Source organism: Maniola hyperantus, chromosome 3 (genome assembly GCF_902806685.2).
Source record: "Maniola hyperantus chromosome 3, iAphHyp1.2, whole genome shotgun sequence".
Lineage (NCBI taxonomy): Eukaryota > Metazoa > Arthropoda > Insecta > Lepidoptera > Nymphalidae > Maniola > Maniola hyperantus.
The window spans coordinates 13,662,526-13,680,927 of record NC_048538.1 but is presented as its reverse complement, the minus strand read 5'-3'; the positions used below and the strand labels follow the sequence as shown (position 1 = coordinate 13,680,927).

The following is an 18,402-nucleotide window of genomic DNA, read 5'->3' as shown; positions in this document are numbered from 1 at the left end:
TGCTGTCATCACTCATCACACTTTCATACATGTGGTCTAAATAAGTCTGATGATGTCGATGAAAAATATTTTTGGTCTTAGTAAATAAAATAAATGGTGCTAATAATTTTTATTTCATACGCATAGTATGTAGGTAGTAGGTAGTCTAAATAGCTGATGATGAAATAGTAGTGAAGCGCAAAATTACTATCGATGAAAAATATCGATCTTAAAAGTATTTTTAGTCTTAAGAGTTCTTTAATAATAAAATAAATGGTGCTAATAATTTTCATCCAACAGGTGCATTGTATGTCTGAATACGATGTGTTTTCGATAGAGCACGAGACTCTCTTGCTGATCGTAACTTCCACATTTGGAAACGGGGAGCCGCCTGCGAATGGCGAGGTAACTTTTATTTATTTTTGTCGATTATTTTTAATGTTTTAAAGTTTATACGGTGCCCATTGCATCAGAATTGCATAAAAGCATTGCATTAATGTACTTATAGTACGCGACAGGTCGAGATGGCAATGGCAACCCGATGCGGGATAGCGTGGGTGACATGCGGGTGTGTGAGGCGTCTCCCCGCCTCATACCCCGATTGCTATCTCGACCTGTCGCGTACAATAGGTACATTGGTTTTGTATCTGACGCAATAAGCACCGTACCTGTCGCTACTATATCTACAAAGTTCTATTTTAAATTCTAATATCAAGTAAGCTAATTGTCAAATTAAAATATTCAATATTTATTCTATTACTTCGGCAATAGAACGATTCTACTAATATGGTTACAATTTATATTACGAGTATAAAATTACAAACTAAATCACACAAAGGTACTCGTAGTTAAAAGTACTAAGCTAAAATTTATGGTGCGTTAAAAATAATTCAATAAGATTTGTGAGTAATAACTTTACATGATAAATACAGACGTGGACGAGATGAATAATTGAATATTTATTTAACGCCTACACTTAGGATGTCAGGTGCCTTATAAATTAAAAGCAAACAAGCTAAAAAGGCAACGCCAACATGTCACTAATAAGTATAACTAATTTGACTATACTTCAAGAAATATATTGCGTAAGATTTTACGAACATAAACATAAATAATTTCTACACTTAAGCATTAATTACAAATCTTTATGTAGGTACTTCAAACAATAGAATTATTAAAGTATTTGTTTCGTTGCAGGATTTTGCAAAGCATTTATTTCACATGCTCTATAATGAAAAGAGGAATCTGGGAGATCAAATTGATAGTGCTGGGTAAGGTTTATAATAATATATCGACATCATTAAAAACAGTTATAAATTAAAGTATTATTGACAGTTAATAACCAGCTAATTTTTAGGACATGCAAAGTGCCCACGCCAAAGTCACTAATGCGAACAAACAGCGTTATGACACCAAGTATTGAATACAAAAAACAGCTGTCTCGAATGGAGTCTAATAAAAATCCAAACACAATCGAATACAAGAGGCAATTATCACGTTTGGAATCCAATAAGAGTAAGTACTGCGTTAATATGTACTGCAAAAGAACATCTATTTTGGAAGATTAATTTTATTATCGTCTCTTATTGTTAACATTATTTTCATTGCATTATCAGGTAGTGTAACTACATCAATAGCTGAAAACATAGGACCTTTAAGCAATGTATGTTTTGCTGTCTTTGCTCTGGGCTCAAGTGTATATCCAAAGTACTGCAATTTTGGGAAAACTATGGACAGAGTGTTAGAGGATTTAGGAGGAGAGAGGCTACAAGAACTTACATGTGGTGATGAAATGTGTGGTCTAGAGCAAGAGTTTCGTTGCTGGTCAGCCAATATATTCCAGGTAAATCAAAATTAACTGTAGCATATTTTTCTAAGCATCAAATTAAGGTTGGTTAAAGCTCAGGTGAGAAAACAATTATTATTTCAAGCAAGAATAAATTTCAGGTAGCGTGTGAAACATTTTGCTTAGAAGAAAACGAGATGGTTAAAAATGCGAAAAAATCTTTCGGTACGATACCACTTACAGAAGAAACAGTAAGATTTAATAGACCTGAAAAAGAAATCTGTTTGAAAACGGCTTTAGAAAGTAGCTATAGAAAGCAGATTGTTACTTGTAAAGTAAAAGAAAATAAACATTTGGGTGAATACACGAATGATCGAGCAACAATTTTTGTGGACATGGAATCGAATGTGAGTATAAATATTTAAATTAATGAAGATATTATATTTGTTTAACCGTTCTCATAAGATATTAATAGGAAGGTTTAATTTTTTTAGGCTGAACTAAAATACGACCCCGGAGATCACGTTGGTGTCATGGCTTGTAACCGAGCCGAAATCGTTGATGATGTGCTAAAAAGACTAAAAGGCGTAGACAATTTTGATAGACCTTTGCAACTACAGCTTATGAAAGAAAAGCTTACCCCTACAGGTACGAAAAGATTCTGATATATTCCCAAATTTATGGTTGACTTCCTTCAGTATTACGACAATTTATTTTAGATTTATTCGTTTCCTTGTAGGTACTGTTAAATCTTGGGAACGCCACGAGCGTATACCTGCAGCAACAGTTCGTCAAGTTTTCACAAGATTTTTAGATATCACAACACCACCATCTACCAAAGTATTAAAATATCTAGTTACAGTATGTAACGATGAAAATGAGGCTAACTATTTACGAGAACTAATAGAGGTAATAATTTATTATTGTATATTATTGTATTTCATTTTATTCATGTAAATAATTAATAAAAGGTCATTCTAGCTAGAAAGGACAACGATTTTGATTAATAACTGTATGATTTTAGCTTATACACAAATTCCAAACCTTTATTTGACCCCCTCAGGGGTTGAATTTTCAAACATTATACGAATATCTACGTCATAATAGCTATTTGCATGCCAAATTTCAGTTTGATCCGTCCAGTAGTTTGAGCTGTGAGTTGATAGATCAATCAGTCAGTCAGTCAGCTTTCTTTTTACGTATTTCGATACAACACATTATATTAAAGTAAACTATATTTCAGGATTCCAACAAATACGATGACTGGAGGCATCACTATTACCCGCACCTTGCAGAAGTATTATCTCATGTTCCATCGTGTAGGCCCCAAGCTTCTCTGCTGGCTGCATTACTACCGCCTTTACAACCAAGATTCTATTCCATATCATCTTCACCACTAGAACACCCCAATAGGATCCACGTTACTGTTGCTGTTGTGATTTATAAGACGCAAAGTAAGTATTGTTCATATTTAAAAATTTGTCTTTGGTTTTCAATAACAAATTAGTGCATTTTATATTTTTTGAATGCTAATAGCATAATTTCATATCATAATATCATTTACTTTTAGATGGCGAAGGATTAACACATTATGGCGTTTGTTCAACGTATTTACAAAGCTTGAAAGAAGATGATGATGTTTATGTTTTTATTCGGAGGTAGGAAACTTTGGTTTAATCATTTTAATATTTCACAAATTAAGTTTCTTTAGTTCTATTTTATTCTGTTATATTTCTAGAGCCCCAAGTTTTCACATGCCACAAGACATATCTGTACCCTTGATATTAGTAGGACCTGGCTCAGGTATTGCGCCTTTTAGAGGATTCTGGCATCACAGGAGACGACAAATTATAAATAACTCTACACATTCCAAGAAACCAGGTCCTATTTGTCTACTTTTCGGCTGCAGATATAAAGGCATGGATTTGTATAAGGATGAAAAGGAACAAGCTCTTGCTGATGGTGTTCTCACAAAGTCTTTATTAGCATTATCGAGAGAAGAAGGAGTAAGCAAGGTATGAAATATAACTAAATTTTAACAGAAAACCATACAGTTTTATTTGTCTAATAAAACACTGACGAAGTGAATAATATATGGGTAATAAATGAACATTATATAATTTTGCAGAAACACGTGCAAGCCCTATTAGAAGATGAGGGATCTTACATAACACGTATGCTGTTAGATGAGGGTGGACATTTTTATGTTTGTGGAGATTGCAAGATGGCGGAAGAAGTACAACAGAAGCTCAAAGATGTTATTAAAAGGCACGCACGTTATTCAGATGAAGAGGCTGAAGATTTCATTCTATCTCTAATGGTTAGCTAATAATAAAATTATATACGCACTGAAATCAAACTTATCTTGCACATACAAACAAAAGCCCTAAATTCACAAAAACTTAAACTGAAACTTGAAAAATGTATGCAACGGAAAGAAAATTATTCTGAAGTTTTTCTTTTGTTTTTCAGGATGAAAATAGATACCATGAAGATATATTTGGCATCACATTACGTACTTCAATTGTACACAAGGCATCAAGAGAAACAGCTAAGCGATCGCGTTTAGAATCTATACAATCTTTTACTTAGGTGATACTGTTTAGTGTTAAGTTAGGATATAAGATAAAGTATGCTATGTAATAGAGATTATGTTTTTAAGGCTTATAGGCTTAATATTTTTTACGAATACAAGACCTACTTAAGTACTGATGTAAATATTTATATTAAAAATAATGAAAGAATTGTAAAAAATTGAGTATTGTTTAATTTTAAGATGGTAATTTGACTAAATTATACATTTTACCTATTTTGTATTTTTCATTTTAAAACTCACTATGAAGATGACGACCTCACCGGTGCAGTGGTGAGCGCTGTGATTTTATAAGTGGAAGGTTCGGTTCGATCAGTTGGAAAAATAATTTCTAAATTAGCTCAGGTCTGGTCTGGGGAGAGGCTTCAGTTATGACTAGCCTGCTGACAAAAACGTGCTGCCAAACGATTAAGTGTTTGCTATGCGATTGATAATCGATCAGGAGTGTGGGTTTAATAAAATTGCACACCTCTTTCGAGATTAGCCTGGTTCTAGCTAAGACTGCATCGTCATCTACCACCAGATGAAATTGCAGTCAATGGTTAACATGTAAACGAGTAAAATAATGATATTGGAGTCTAATGACTTATTACCGTGTTTTTGCACGAAAAATCATTAAACAGGTATAGTCCGTACAAAATGACTCCTCACGCGCCATTTTTGTGTATTACGTTTTACGATTGTGCAAAGTGCAAACGCACAGTTACAAACTGCTGATGCAAGTTAGACACTTGCAAGAGTTTTCTATAATTGCTTAGAAGTAAAAGCATTTGAAGATAGGTATACCAGATGATAGCAAAAAATATTTATTTGTTACTTGTAAAATCCTTAAAAATGATATAGGTTTGACAATAAATCCTATTCTAAAGTACTATAAGCCCAATCTAAACTGTACTCCTGTCAAGTTTTTCTTCTCACAACATGATCATAGATTTCAACCTGGGTGTAGCGTTTTGAATAAATTCTCTGCTTGGTCGTATTTTGACCGGGATCTTGCTGCGGGTCAGGGCAAATGATCTTGTGATCGTGACGATTTTGAAAGAGAAGTCCTTTTTCGATATCCATGACTGGCTGCGGAATTTTTCAATTGTTCCATAGTCTCATAATAATCGAATAGAGGATATCAAATTTCATCTTGCTAAGTTATCCTAGAGTTTATCGATGTTAATGACAAAAACAATCTTTTACTTCATCATCATCATCAACCGATAGACTTTACTAATATGGAATAGAACTGCTGGACATAGGTCTCTTGTTGGGACTTCCACACGCCACGGTCTTGCGCCGCCTGAATTCAGCGGCTCCGTGCGACTCGTCTGATGTCGTCCGTCCACCTAGTGGAGGGTCTTCCAACAATGCGTCTGCCGGTGCGAGGTCACCATTCCAGCACCTTGGGACCCCAACGTCTATCGGTTTTACGAACTATGTACCCTGCTCATTGCTACTTCAGTTTCGCAACCGGTTACTCTAGTTATCCTACGGATCTCCTCATTTCTGATTTGATCACGTAGAGAAACTCCAAGCATAGCTCTCTCCATCGCCCGCTGAATGACTCTGAGCTTTCTTATGAGGCCTTAGTACTAGTACATCTTTTATTTACTTATTTCTATTTCAACTATAGGTATTAAGTCACCTTGTAGTTTCTACTGATATTGCTTCTAACAGTGCCATGGCGCCAATGGTAATACCCCAAATCACTGTCCTTCGGCCACAGCATTTTGTTGCTCTTGAAATACGGCCCCCAATCCTCCGATATGAGCCGGTGCGCGTAATCAATATAGCCGGATATTTCAAAGCCGCCTTTCGTGAAATGCCGGATGAATATTACGGACTGCAAAATATAGATTGACGCTTTGATGACAGATGAAGTAATCGCTAGTGAACCTAATAGCAAAAGGCTAGGTAACTACTTAATAACTGCTACTGGACGGATAGGGCTGAAATAGAGTTGATATTGATACTCTTGATTTTATTTAAAAAAATATTCAACGAATTTAGTTTTAAGTGTACAAAGACTAGGGCTCTTTTACTAATATGGAATAGAACTTATTAATAGGCTAGTTATGCTGTATATCTATGGACAGTACTTATATCAATTTTGTGACATAAAATTTTCACTGCCACATACAAAACCTGTCAAGTTTGAGGCCATAAAATGGTGTAGGTACTCACTCGGATTTACGATTTGAAAGTAGAGACCAAACGTAAATAGCTCGTGGGTAATTAATAGGTTCAATGAACCAGGGTCTCGTTAAGTAAGGCTAATTTTTATTCCGGAAAATTAATGAGTTCCTCTGGGATTTTTAAAAAACCTAAACTCGCGCGGACGAACTCTTGGGCATCATCTAGTACCTATTGATTGTATTGAACCGTATAATAATAATTGTCAAGTAACACAAACCATATCTATGATTAGCTGATTCCCGCGGCTTCACCCGCGTGGATTTAGGTTTTTAAAAACCCGTGGGAACTTTTGATTTTCCAGGACAAAAAGTAGCCTATCCATAGTAGCCCGGAGATGCAAGGATGCAGTACCAAATTTCGTAAAAACATGTAAACACATGAATCTTTAAAATCCCCGTGGGAGCACTACGATTTAGGAATGCAATTCCTTACCTTCCTTCCTAAAAAAAAAAATTACCTACGCAAATTGGTTCAGAAAACTCGGAGATTTCGGTGTACATAGGTAGAAAAACACGACTCCTCCTTTTTTGAAAGTCAGTTAAAAAATAGCCTATGTTACTCCTTGGTTAATCCTCTACTTGTCTGTGAAAGCCTTGTCAAAATAGGTTCAGCCGTTCCGAAGATTAGCCCGTTCAAACATACAGACACTACAATTTTATTTAGTAGTATAGATTGAAGAAACACAAGGTTCTTAAAGTAAGAGGCTCGTGTTTAAGTTTTACCTGTAAAATCCCGACTCTGTTGGCTCGTTCACGCACAGAGAGCTCCCTGAAAAAGGGGTCGTCAATGTTCGCCCCCTCGCTAACCAGCACGTACGGCTGGACCACCGGAAAGACAATCGCGTGTATGGCGGCGCGACGTGCGTAGAATTCTTTTTCATTTAATGTGTCACCGTTTGCTCTTTGAAAATAAAGGTTTTTTATTCATTGACAACTCTCGGTTGACTGAGATCTCTTCTGATGCAGTGAAAGATGCATCTACGCGCGCTAACTTACAGTGCGACCAGGCTATCTGGGCGCGTGGCGAAAATCAGAACTAACGTTGCCGTCAAGTGTCCCCATTGTTCTTGTTTGAATATTCTAAGCCTAAGCTAAGCTTTGTTCTCCAACAGCACCCCCTGTCAATGTCATTCAAGTGCTAAAAGAGCCTTGTCGCACTGTAGAAGGGTTAAGACTACCACGGTCTTGAGCTGCTGATTCCAGGCATAGCTTGCGACGCTGCTATAGTCTTGCTCTTAATTAATCTTGATCTTTTCGTGCAGTTTTGTATTTCTTTTATTCGATTTCGATTACAGCGAGATTGATTCATCATCATCATCATCAACCGATAGACGTCCAATGCTGGACATAGGTATCTTGTGGGGACTTCCACACACAACGGTCTTGCGTCGCCTGAATCCAGTGGCTCCCTGCGACTCGTCTGATGTCGTCCGTCCACCTAGTACCGTCTTCCAACACTGCGCCTAATCAAAGGTTGATTAATTATTATTACTATCGGCTGTAAGCCTTTTTACGAGATCATTCTTAGAAGGTTATCATCATCATCATCATCATCAACCTATCGCCTGGTCACTACTGAGCATGGGTCTCCGGGGTTGCTATAGAGTACAATACCATCCATTGGGATAGGGGGCAGTAAAGGGGGTGCTCCTGAAACTCTAAGTTAAAATTTCAGAGCTCGAAAATCATTTTTTTAAATAAAATTAATCACTTTAATCACAATTAGCATTTTTAGAATAAACTAAACAAACACAATACAAAATCGCAAAATACAATAGATACTGTCATAGGTTACCACCGTTAACACCTGTAATACTTTTTTTTTTACTGATTTTACGGCTCTGGGTTCTAATCTATAATACTTTTGCTGCTGCTGTACAGACTACAGACCAGTAAAGTAAACTTTTTTTTTCTAAACGGCTTTAAAGCGAGTCTTCTGGCGTAGCCTGTTTTAAAAAACTTAAGGATTGGGTAGGTTAGGGGGGGGGGGGGGGTTTATCCCCTTCTAACCTAACCATTCCGAGTCGGAGTGCCCCAAGTCCCGAGCTAGCTTCGCTCGCTCTTGATGGTGGGAGCGGGGGGGAGGAAAGAGACCCCCCACCATAGTGGTGGTCTCTTCTCGTCGACCGGGGCCCGTCGACCGGGGCCCGTCGACGGAGCCCCGCTTCGCGGGGCTCCTTTTTTCTGGGTGGTAAAAAAAGAAATAACCCACGAAGGGGATGGCAGGGTCTTACAGACCCCGCCATCCCCTTCTAACCTAACCGTTCCGAGTCGGAGTGCCCCAAGTCCCGAGCTCGCTTCGCTCGCTCTTGATGGTGGGAGCGGGGGGGAGGAAAGAGACCCCCCACCATAGTGGTGGTCTCTTCTCGTCGACCGGGGCCCGTCGACGGAGCCCCGCTTCGCGGGGCTCCTTTTTTCTGGGTGGTAAAAAAAGAAATAACCCACGAAGGGGATGGCGGGGTCTGTAAGACCCCGCCATCCCCTTCTAACCTAACCCTTCCGAGTCGGAGTGCCCCAAGTCCCGAGCTCGCTTCGCTCGCTCTTGATGGTGGGAGCGGGGGGGAGGAAAGAGACCCCCCACCATAGTGGTGGTCTCTTCTCGTCGACCGGGGCCCGTCGACCGGGGCCCGTCGACGGAGCCCCGCTTCGCGGGGCTCCTTTTTTCTGGGTGGTAAAAAAAGAAATAACCCACGAAGGGGATGGCAGGGTCTTACAGACCCCGCCATCCCCTTCTAACCTAACCGTTCCGAGTCGGAGTGCCCCAAGTCCCGAGCTCGCTTCGCTCGCTCTTGATGGTGGGAGCGGGGGGGAGGAAAGAGACCCCCCACCATAGTGGTGGTCTCTTCTCGTCGACCGGGGCCCGTCGACGGAGCCCCGCTTCGCGGGGCTCCTTTTTTCTGGGTGGTAAAAAAAGAAATAACCCACGAAGGGGATGGCGGGGTCTGTAAGACCCCGCCATCCCCTTCTAACCTAACCCTTCCGAGTCGGAGTGCCCCAAGTCCCGAGCTCGCTTCGCTCGCTCTTGATGGTGGGAGCGGGGGGGAGGAAAGAGACCCCCCACCATAGTGGTGGTCTCTTCTCGTCGACCGGGGCCCGTCGACGGAGCCCCGCTTCGCGGGGCTCCTTTTTTCTGGGTGGTAAAAAAAGAAATAACCCACGAAGGGGATGGCGGGGTCTTACAGACCCCGCCATCCCCTTCTAACCTAACCCTTCCGAGTCGGAGTGCCCCAAGTCCCGAGCTCGCTTCGCTCGCTCTTGATGGTGGGAGCGGGGGGGAGGTATAGATTAGAACCCAGAGCCGTAAAACCAGTTAAAAAAAAAAGTATCTTGCTAAGTTTACTTTATTGGTCTTTGGTTCCCAGCAAGATTATTATAGATCCCAGAGCCGTAAAACCAGTTAAAAAAAAAGTATTATAGATTTATGTTATGGTAATCTTTATATGTGTTCGTAGTTCATACTTTGCGGTTTTGTGTTTCTAAAAATGCTAGGGACCTAATTAATTTCATTTTATTTACATAAATCTGTATAAAATACGCGATTACGTGTCTTGAAATTAAGAAATTACGTAAAGATCAGTGCAAATTAATATCTTTCCAGTGAATATTAACGAAATCTATGTAGTAATCGTGTTTTCTATTTATAATGTTAATCATTTTAAAATTGTATAAATGTCTATAAATACGTGTCTCCGAAACTTGAAATTACAGATATGTAAAGTGCAAATGAACCTCATTATACTGAATATTACCGCTATACCTATGTAGTATAATATTCGTGAATAAATAGTGGTGAACCTTTCTATAGTGGAGCCGGGTCTCCTCTCAGAATGACAAATGTTTGGGCATAGTCCACCATGCCAACCAAGTGCATGCAGATTTCACAAAACTTTAAGATGCCCGAAATCGAACCCGAACTCCCGAATAAAAGGCTTAACCGACGTCTTAATCACTAAGCTATCGCCGCTTGTTTTATCACTTTACCTATAACCAAGTGCCGCAACAGTCCGTGCCGAGGCGAGGCTCCTTAGATTTCGCAGGTCGGCAATTTCAATGAGTGAATCCAAATAATCCTCCCATGTCTCAAAGGCCAGCAAACGCCTGTACGCCTCAATCCCCGCCGGAAATTCGTTTTTCTTCTCCGCCATTGCTGTAGTTACACTATATTTTCAAAATATACCTATAAAAACATTGCACTAAGATTTATAAATATTTACAACTTTTGACGTGTTTTTGATAAATCAGTGGCAGATCATAGCGAACCAAAGGGATACCTAGACCATAGTCTTTATCTATTATTATCTATGAGGAACATCGACATAGTAGATTTGATGAGGAATACTTGAGCTTACTAAGTAGGTATAAGTTTTTATGGTTTCTTAAACCATGTTTTTTAATACCACGAATAACCTTGCATACATACCTATTTCACCTACACAAATAAATCTGAGAAATGAATAGATTTGATTTTTATTTTTGATAAACATTTAACAGGAAGAGGGCCATGTACATTTTGTATGAAACCTGGGCCCACTATTGCTTCGCACGGGTAGCTTATCACAATTTTCGTAAAGATCTAAAATTTTTTTGAAAATTAAATATAGCCTATGTCACTCAAGAATAATGTAGCTTTCTACTGGTAAACGAATTTTCAAAATCGGTTCAGTAGTTCCAGAGATCACTTCAAACAAACAAACTTACAAAGTTTACCTCTTTATAATATCGGTATAGATTAGTATAGATAACTGTAGCTGTAAGATATTTTAAAAACATTTCATATTTTGCAACACATCAATTATTTTGATATATAAGAAATTGTTTGTTGGTTTTATAGTGATTTTCAAGACGATTTAACTCGTCCTTTGGCTCTACGTCAAAAGTGATTTCGTCTAGTCCTCGACTTTAATGTGGTTTTACTGGAGTTTAACTCGAGTTTCAACATTTTGGATAGCAAATAGATTGTGTGCCATTCACTTTTCAAGATTAGCTCTTTACGGAAATATTCTCAAATCTAATCTTCTTCTTCTAAATATATAAAATGAAAGGTGACTGACTGACTAACTGACTGACTGACTGATCTATCAACGCACAGCTTGGACTACTGGACAGATCGGGCTGAAATTTGGTGTACAGTTATCTATTATGACGTAGACATCCGCTAAGAAAGGATTTTTGAAAACTCAACTCCTAAAGGGGAAAATAGGGATTTGAAATTTGTGTATTCCAAGCGCATGAAGTCGCGGGGATAAGCTAGTTTTCCATTAGAGAGCAGAGCTTTTGCGAGCGATCTGCGATTCAAAGCACAAAGCGACAAATCAGAACGAAAATTCAGTCTGGTTACACAGAGTAAAAGCTACCAAAATTCTGAGGACTTCTGTCCTCATGCGTCCTCTGTTTTATGTGCGTTGTGATTCGTCGCTACCTACACAACTGAAAGCAAGCGAAAGCTTTGTTCAATTCACTTTATATTTTTCGTCCGCACCTATTCGTTCTTTTGCCTTAGTTTGCGCTCATTTGTTCTGTCTGAACTCGCCCGTATCAGTGCTCAATAGGACACATTAGAGCGGAGTTCCACGAATGGAAAAATTCGCGCAATCCCGCTAGGTCTGATCCTAGCGTGAAAAAAATACTTATCCAATATTCCTTTTAAAATGATCGGTCTTTGTAGTGTACTGGTGTGCGACATGGCAAAAAAAAATCTAAAACAAAAAGTGGCGAATGAATTTATGCACTTTTCTCGGGAAACCTACCGAGTACGGTCTGTACCGAAGAGCTCCGTTGTGTGCTCTAAATCGATTTACTTTCAGATGCAAATTTGCTCACGAGAGGCCCAATTATTGCGAACTCCAATTATATTGCATAAAATAAAGCCTTATGCGAAGTTCTACGTTTACGGCTTATAGCAGTTCCGAATTGAAATTCGGCTCGGTTAAACTCAGTTAAACTTCAATATTCCCTTGGTTATGAAATATTTTATAGCTACGAGTTAAATTTTTAGTATAGTGATACACCTAGCTAGAACAATAAATTCAGTTTAAGTTTTAAAACCTAGCTTCTATTATTCATTTTATTAGCTGTGTCCAAGTTGAATTAATATGAAGAAAAAATATTATAGGTATCATAATCATCATTATGCTCAACCGACATACGTCAGTGCATAGGTCTATTGTAGGAACTTCCACACAGCCTTTGCTTTAGGCAGCCTTTGTACCTAACATATAAAACACCTGAGAGTTCCTAATTTTTTATTATGGCTCTAAAATTCTTCGATATTATCATCTAGTAAATATTAAGTACATATAACCAATTTTCTTCGATACAAATAAAAATCCAAACTGTAATGTTAAAATGTCATCACCATCATGAGTAACCGACCGCCGCGCCGGCCTACTGGTACCGAACACGAGTCTTAGAATGAGAAGAGGTTAAGGCCATAATCTGTTACGCTTGCCCAGTGCGGATCGGCATACTTTACACTTAGCTCGCAAAAATAAAACTGAAAGAATTTTTCAAATAGATGCAGTGGTTCCGGATATTAAGTACCTCGTGCATCTAACTTTACCTCTTCATAATTATTATTAGTGTAGATTGTAATTTATCTTGGTCTGCAATAATAACATTTATCCACAAATGAACATTCTCAATTATAGTCAAACAATTTCCGCCAATTATTCACTGAATTCTGATTCGTATCGAACCTCCCCGATTCCTCACTGAAGTGCCTTTTATGAAATTTACATGATATTAGATAAGTGCTTGTGCTTTCCAATTTATTCATTTTAGCCTTTCGCAATTCTTATTTGCTTTACAGATTTATTTTTACGACTGCGATATTATACCTAATAATCCAGAATCGCAACAATCAACACTTAACACTCACACTCAATCACAACAATCGTGTGCCCCCGCTCACGGTGAAATCTTTGCGGTGCGGCGCCGCAACGCATCGTGTGCCCCCAGTCTAAGTCAGTCAGTCAGTACATAAACCTAAATACACGCGGATGAAGTCGCTGGTATCATCACAACAGACTGTATGGTACAATATACAGCATGGTAACCCTACGTCTATTTCAATTAATTGAATATAATTTAGCATTTAACGGTTGACCTCAAATGGGTTGGTATAATTTCAGACAATCTGACATCAGTGTAGGTAAGTCCTCCGACTCGCTGACGGGGCATTTCTGAAATTTCCATAACATCACGCATTCTGCTTACGAATTCAGGTCTGAGGGTAGTGCTATGGAATATAATACCTTTCGTATTCTTTGTTTTGCCTACGCGGTCTTTTCGATCACATTATTTTCTTTTTTCTACAATCTGGAATATCGTTAGATAATGAAAGTTTAGTAAGTTTTCTTTTTCCTTAGTTTGCTTAAAAGATACACAAATCGTAGAAACCTTTTTGGAGAAACACGTAAGCGACTGGATTTGCCCGGCGGCGCTTTAGATCATCTGGAGTAATTTTTCAGTCGTATCAAGATTTCATTGTCAGTTTACTGTAACAAAGTGGTCTGGACCGCCGGCCGCTTATACTTACTTAGTGCAGCTCTAGCATTTCAGCAAAAAGCTACTTCCTTCCTTAGTATATGCTAACTAAGGAAAACTAAATATCATCATCATCATGATCAACCCATCACCGGCTCACTACAGAGCACAGGTCCCCTCTCAGAGTGAGAAGGGTTTTGGCCATAGTCTACCACGCTGGCCAAGTGCGGATTGGCAGACTTCACACACCTTTGAGAACATTATGGAGAACTCTCAGGCATGCAGGTTTCCTCGCAATATTTTCCTTCACCGTTAAAGCAAGTGATATTTTAATTACCTACTTAAAAAACGCACATAACTCCGAAAAGTTAGAGATGCGTGCCCGGGATCGACCCCCGACCTCTGATTGGAAGGCGGACGTCCTAACCACTAGGCTACCACAGCTTCATGTGCAACATTCTGGTATTTCAGTGTTCTAATTTCAGTCAAAGGGTTATGACTGAGCAAAATAAAAGATTTCTTTTCAATGCGAACAACAAAGCCGACTCTGTTATCTTTCGCTTCGATGGAAGGCAAACATTTCGTTTGTTGTCAACTTGATGTCTTTTTTTTTCTCTTCGAGTACGCATGGAGTACGCAAATAGAGAACCCCACGCTGTAAAACATGTTATTTGATTTAATATTTCGGTAAATACAGTAACTGTTCTTTTTTTAACTCGTTCGTGCATTCTACATTTAAATATTTTAAGTATGGGGTTCTATGAAACTTGATTTCATAGAAACCCATACTTAAAATATTTAAATGTGAAAGAGCGTAGCTGTCTGCCTGTCTACTAGCTTTTCCGGCTCATCAGTTTAATCGATTTTGATGAAATTTGGTAGACAAATATTTTAAAACCCATGAGGCATCAATTATTATATTTGGTAGGTAAGTACATTCCCGGGGGAATTTAAAAACCTATATTCGCGCGGACGAAGTCGCGGGCATAATAATAATTGTATTAAATACCTGCTTCATAAAATATATCAATGTTGCGTCATTTGTTTAAACAAACTTATAAACTTTATCTTTTTTATAATAAAATTATTATTATTATCAATAATTCGACGGTATTATCGAATTGTAAACAATAAAATTAATAAGCTATATTTTCGAACCAACTTTCATATCCTCGGTAGTATAGTGGTAAGTATCCCCGCCTGTCACGCGGGAGACCGGGGTTCGATTCCCCGCCGGGGAGGATAGTTTTTTACTTTTTTCTAAAATTATATTTTAGAAAAAAGTAAAAAACTTAACTTAACTTTACTTTTTTATAATATTTAATCATGATTGTTATTTTCTAAATGAACTCAGTAGAAAGTTTTTTGTTTGGATTTATGTTCAGGCTTGCTTTAATGATTCATGCCCGCAATTTCCCGCATGGATAAGCAACTCTTCGATTACAGTCAGCGATCACGCACTCATCCGATCCGAATCCGTGAAAATACGGATATAAAAAATATCTACGACATGTCATAAGTGGTTACTGTTTAAAAAAATCCGAGGGAATTACGGATTTTTACGGGTGTTGTGTGAAACAGTAACAAACATACACATATATACACACACAAACACATACAAACTTTCGACTTTATAATATTAGTCACTAATAATTAGTGTGATAATAATAGGTATTTATTAGCGAATTCCACTAAGTGCTCGCTTGCTAAATGATACCAGGTACGAATAGCTAAACTTCAGTTGAATCCCACGCAGATATGACGTGCATACAATATGCAATTCGTGCTTAGAATTTAACGTGTAACAAGTCAAGAAGTAAAGTTAGCTAAACTTTAATATGTAGGTCGGTGTCTAAATGTAGTGAGAAATCCAATATAGTTCTGAATTAGTTACCTGAATGATTTCTATTCTGTACTAGCGGATAACCCGCGTTACGCTACGCAAAAAACCGGCCAAGTGCGAGTCAGGCTCGCGCAATGATTGTTCCGTACTACAGTCGTATTTTTTCGACATTTTGCAGGATAATTCAAAAACTATGATACATAAAAATAAATAAAAATCTGTTTTAGAATGCACATGTGCAGACCTTTCATATGATACCCCACTTGATATAGTTATCTTACTTAGGAAATTGAAAATACTAATTATTAGTTCATGAACACAATTTAATTTTTTGTGTGATGTAAGCCTAAATTCACGGTTTTCAGATTTTTCCCCAAATGTCAGCGATAAGATCTACCTACCTGCCAAATTTCATGATTCTAGGTCAACGGGAAGTACCCTGTAGGTTTCTTGACAGACAGACAGACAGACAGACAACAAAGTGATCCTATAAGGGTTCCGTTTTTCCTTTTGAGGTACGGAACCCTAAAAACCCTCTAAAACTTTCTTATCATTATTGCCTTTCAAATGAGACCAGTTTGGGGCGCATCGGTTGGATGGTTTCAGTCTAACAGAACATATTTTGTTGTGTTTTATATAATATTAAAAAGAAGATTTTCACAAGACACCGTTGCAGGCAATGTGTTTAAATATCAAAATGGTCAAAACTCTGCCCTGATTGATGTTACCACGGATCTCTAATTACCACTTCGTAATCCGTATAGCCACCATTCCACCCTAAAACATCTATGTTGAATAGCAGGCGTTACTTTGCGGAAGTCCATGATACAAGGAACTAAAAGCTTAATTTGCTATAATCCGCTGAAATAGACAAATCTGTATGGTGCAACATGCAACATGTAATATGCACTGCCCGCCCTTCCACTGCTAAACATGCAGAAAAAAATCAGCCGCCAAGCAAACAATATCACCAGTACGAAACACCACAAACCCCCCAAAATCTTCCCAAAATACGCTCGACGCACGTTTCGCTTCGACACCGAAGCATTCTCGGGAAAATTGCAAAAATATCGAGGGGATCTTTAGTTGTAACGCATAGTAAATATTCTACTTCTAATCTGCATATTCTGCGATCAGTCAAAGGCAATATAAAACGTTATCTTTCTCCGGCTTTTCTATTTACATACCAATACAATTGGCTTCAGACAACGATACGCGTTCTTACCCCTGTAGTAAAAGAATTCGCATTATAAAGGAAGGAGAGCGGATAATTCTATTTTTTCTCCTTCTTATGAGCACAAAGGCTTTGCTATGCTCAGTGTCAAATCAATCCTTCTAAAAACTTTGGATTTAGGATTTACAAATCTGCATGGAATATTTTATTGGGCACTGTTTATTTTTTTGTTTTATTCCCTTTCTATTAACGTAGGCACTTATATAAAATAAAGTCAGGAATAACGTAGCATTTTATTGGTGAACGAATTTTCAGTAGTTCCAGAGAATATGTCCTACAAACAAACTTACAAACTTTATCTGTTTATAATAACATATAACTGATTTTTAATGGCCAATCAGAAAACACTATAATCTTCATGTACTAAAATTGAAAACTTATGAATTTATGACCTGAGCCTACCAAAATTCCTTGATTTGTAGAACTAGCCTTATACAGACTGCCTATAGTAGGCAGCAGAAATTAGGCATTATTAGCTTGTTCGTCAAAATACCTATAATTTTGTGGAAGTTTAATTATCAAGTTGGCAACGCAAGAGCAATTATTGTGCCTACAGATGTTTGTTCGTCTACATCGAACAATTGTTTGGGGACCACTCCACGTTTGAAGATAGCAAATACAAAGGACTATTTTTGATGCTAAATTACGTTAAACATCATTCTGTAGACGCAATATTGTTGACATAAATTCCAATTGAGTTAGTATTTAAAGGAATTTCAAAATTGTTCAGATACAGAGTCTAATTTCAGTGGCTTTAATTTTTTTGATGGATATCTCCCTTGCACTGTTCCTGTTGGACTAAATCTGTAGGTAGTGTAATAAAATGATTTCCATGGTTAAATAATATAATTGGCGAACGCACACTTCTTCGGTTTCGAGGGTATTTTACAAAATCCTGCTTTATTATACCTTGCCTAATAGAACCTCTGTGCAAAAAATCCCGGTAGATAAGCTCGGTGTTCGAATCGGCATAAAAAAATAACAGTCATTTCGTATGGCACACCGCTTCCAGCGTACGTGCATTATAATGTCTATTGAAGTGCCTTACACGATTTTAAACTAGTATAAATCTAAAAAAACCCAAAGGAAGCAGTTTACTTTTTTAGTCTACCTAGTACAATACACTTTTATTTCGCGCAATTCGCAATCTCCAACAAATCGTAAACATTGTATTGGGAGGCAATATAATACGATATTTTTCTATCTGTTTTTATTTACATACCAATACGTTTGGCGTCAAAAACTACGAGCGATCTTGCCCTTTTTATACTCCGAAGAATGTTATAAAGGCGAGAGGGA

The 18,402-nt window shown here is 38.0% G+C and overlaps 2 protein-coding genes and 1 non-coding gene across 3 annotated transcripts in view; 2 read left to right on the top strand and 1 right to left on the bottom strand.

The window, feature by feature from the left end:
* LOC117996212 (nitric oxide synthase-like) overlaps positions 1-4,568 on the top strand; it is a 32,432-nt gene extending 27,864 nt beyond the window's left edge. The window contains exons 11-22 of the mRNA XM_034984243.2: positions 280-384; positions 1,177-1,250; positions 1,337-1,494; positions 1,596-1,822; positions 1,927-2,172; positions 2,260-2,413; positions 2,505-2,674; positions 3,009-3,219; positions 3,336-3,423; positions 3,504-3,780; positions 3,894-4,085; positions 4,238-4,568. Coding sequence (XP_034840134.1) covers positions 280-384; positions 1,177-1,250; positions 1,337-1,494; positions 1,596-1,822; positions 1,927-2,172; positions 2,260-2,413; positions 2,505-2,674; positions 3,009-3,219; positions 3,336-3,423; positions 3,504-3,780; positions 3,894-4,085; positions 4,238-4,357 — 2,022 coding nt within the window. The 3' untranslated portion in view covers positions 4,358-4,568. The remainder of the gene's footprint in view (positions 1-279; positions 385-1,176; positions 1,251-1,336; positions 1,495-1,595; positions 1,823-1,926; positions 2,173-2,259; positions 2,414-2,504; positions 2,675-3,008; positions 3,220-3,335; positions 3,424-3,503; positions 3,781-3,893; positions 4,086-4,237) is intronic.
* Positions 4,569-5,215: 647 nt separating this feature from the next.
* LOC117996270 (cilia- and flagella-associated protein 299-like) lies at positions 5,216-10,743 on the bottom strand. Its single transcript, XM_034984313.2, has 4 exons — positions 10,523-10,743; positions 7,265-7,442; positions 5,992-6,189; positions 5,216-5,429 (listed from the first exon to the last, which is right to left on the bottom strand). The coding sequence occupies exons 1-4, from the start codon at positions 10,684-10,686 to the stop codon at positions 5,259-5,261; spliced, it is 711 nt and encodes a 236-aa protein (XP_034840204.1). The 5' UTR covers positions 10,687-10,743; the 3' UTR covers positions 5,216-5,258.
* Positions 10,744-15,195: 4,452 nt separating this feature from the next.
* Positions 15,196-15,267, top strand: TRNAD-GUC (transfer RNA aspartic acid (anticodon GUC)). Its single transcript has one exon. It is a non-coding gene; the product is annotated as a tRNA-Asp (tRNA).
* Positions 15,268-18,402: the final 3,135 nt, after the last annotated feature.

Bases quoted from the DNA above. Each gene is read 5' to 3' on its own strand.
- LOC117996270 (XM_034984313.2), bottom strand. From the start codon at position 10,686: ATGGCGGAGAAGAAAAACGAATTTCCGGCGGGGATTGAGGCGTACAGG. The intron at 7,443-10,522 runs GTAAAGTGATAA...TTATTTTCAAAG, and splicing joins GTTGCGGCACTTGGTTATAG to AGCAAACGGTGACACATTAA. The intron at 6,190-7,264 runs GTAAAACTTAAA...TATATTTTGCAG, and splicing joins ACAGAGTCGGGATTTTACAG to TCCGTAATATTCATCCGGCA.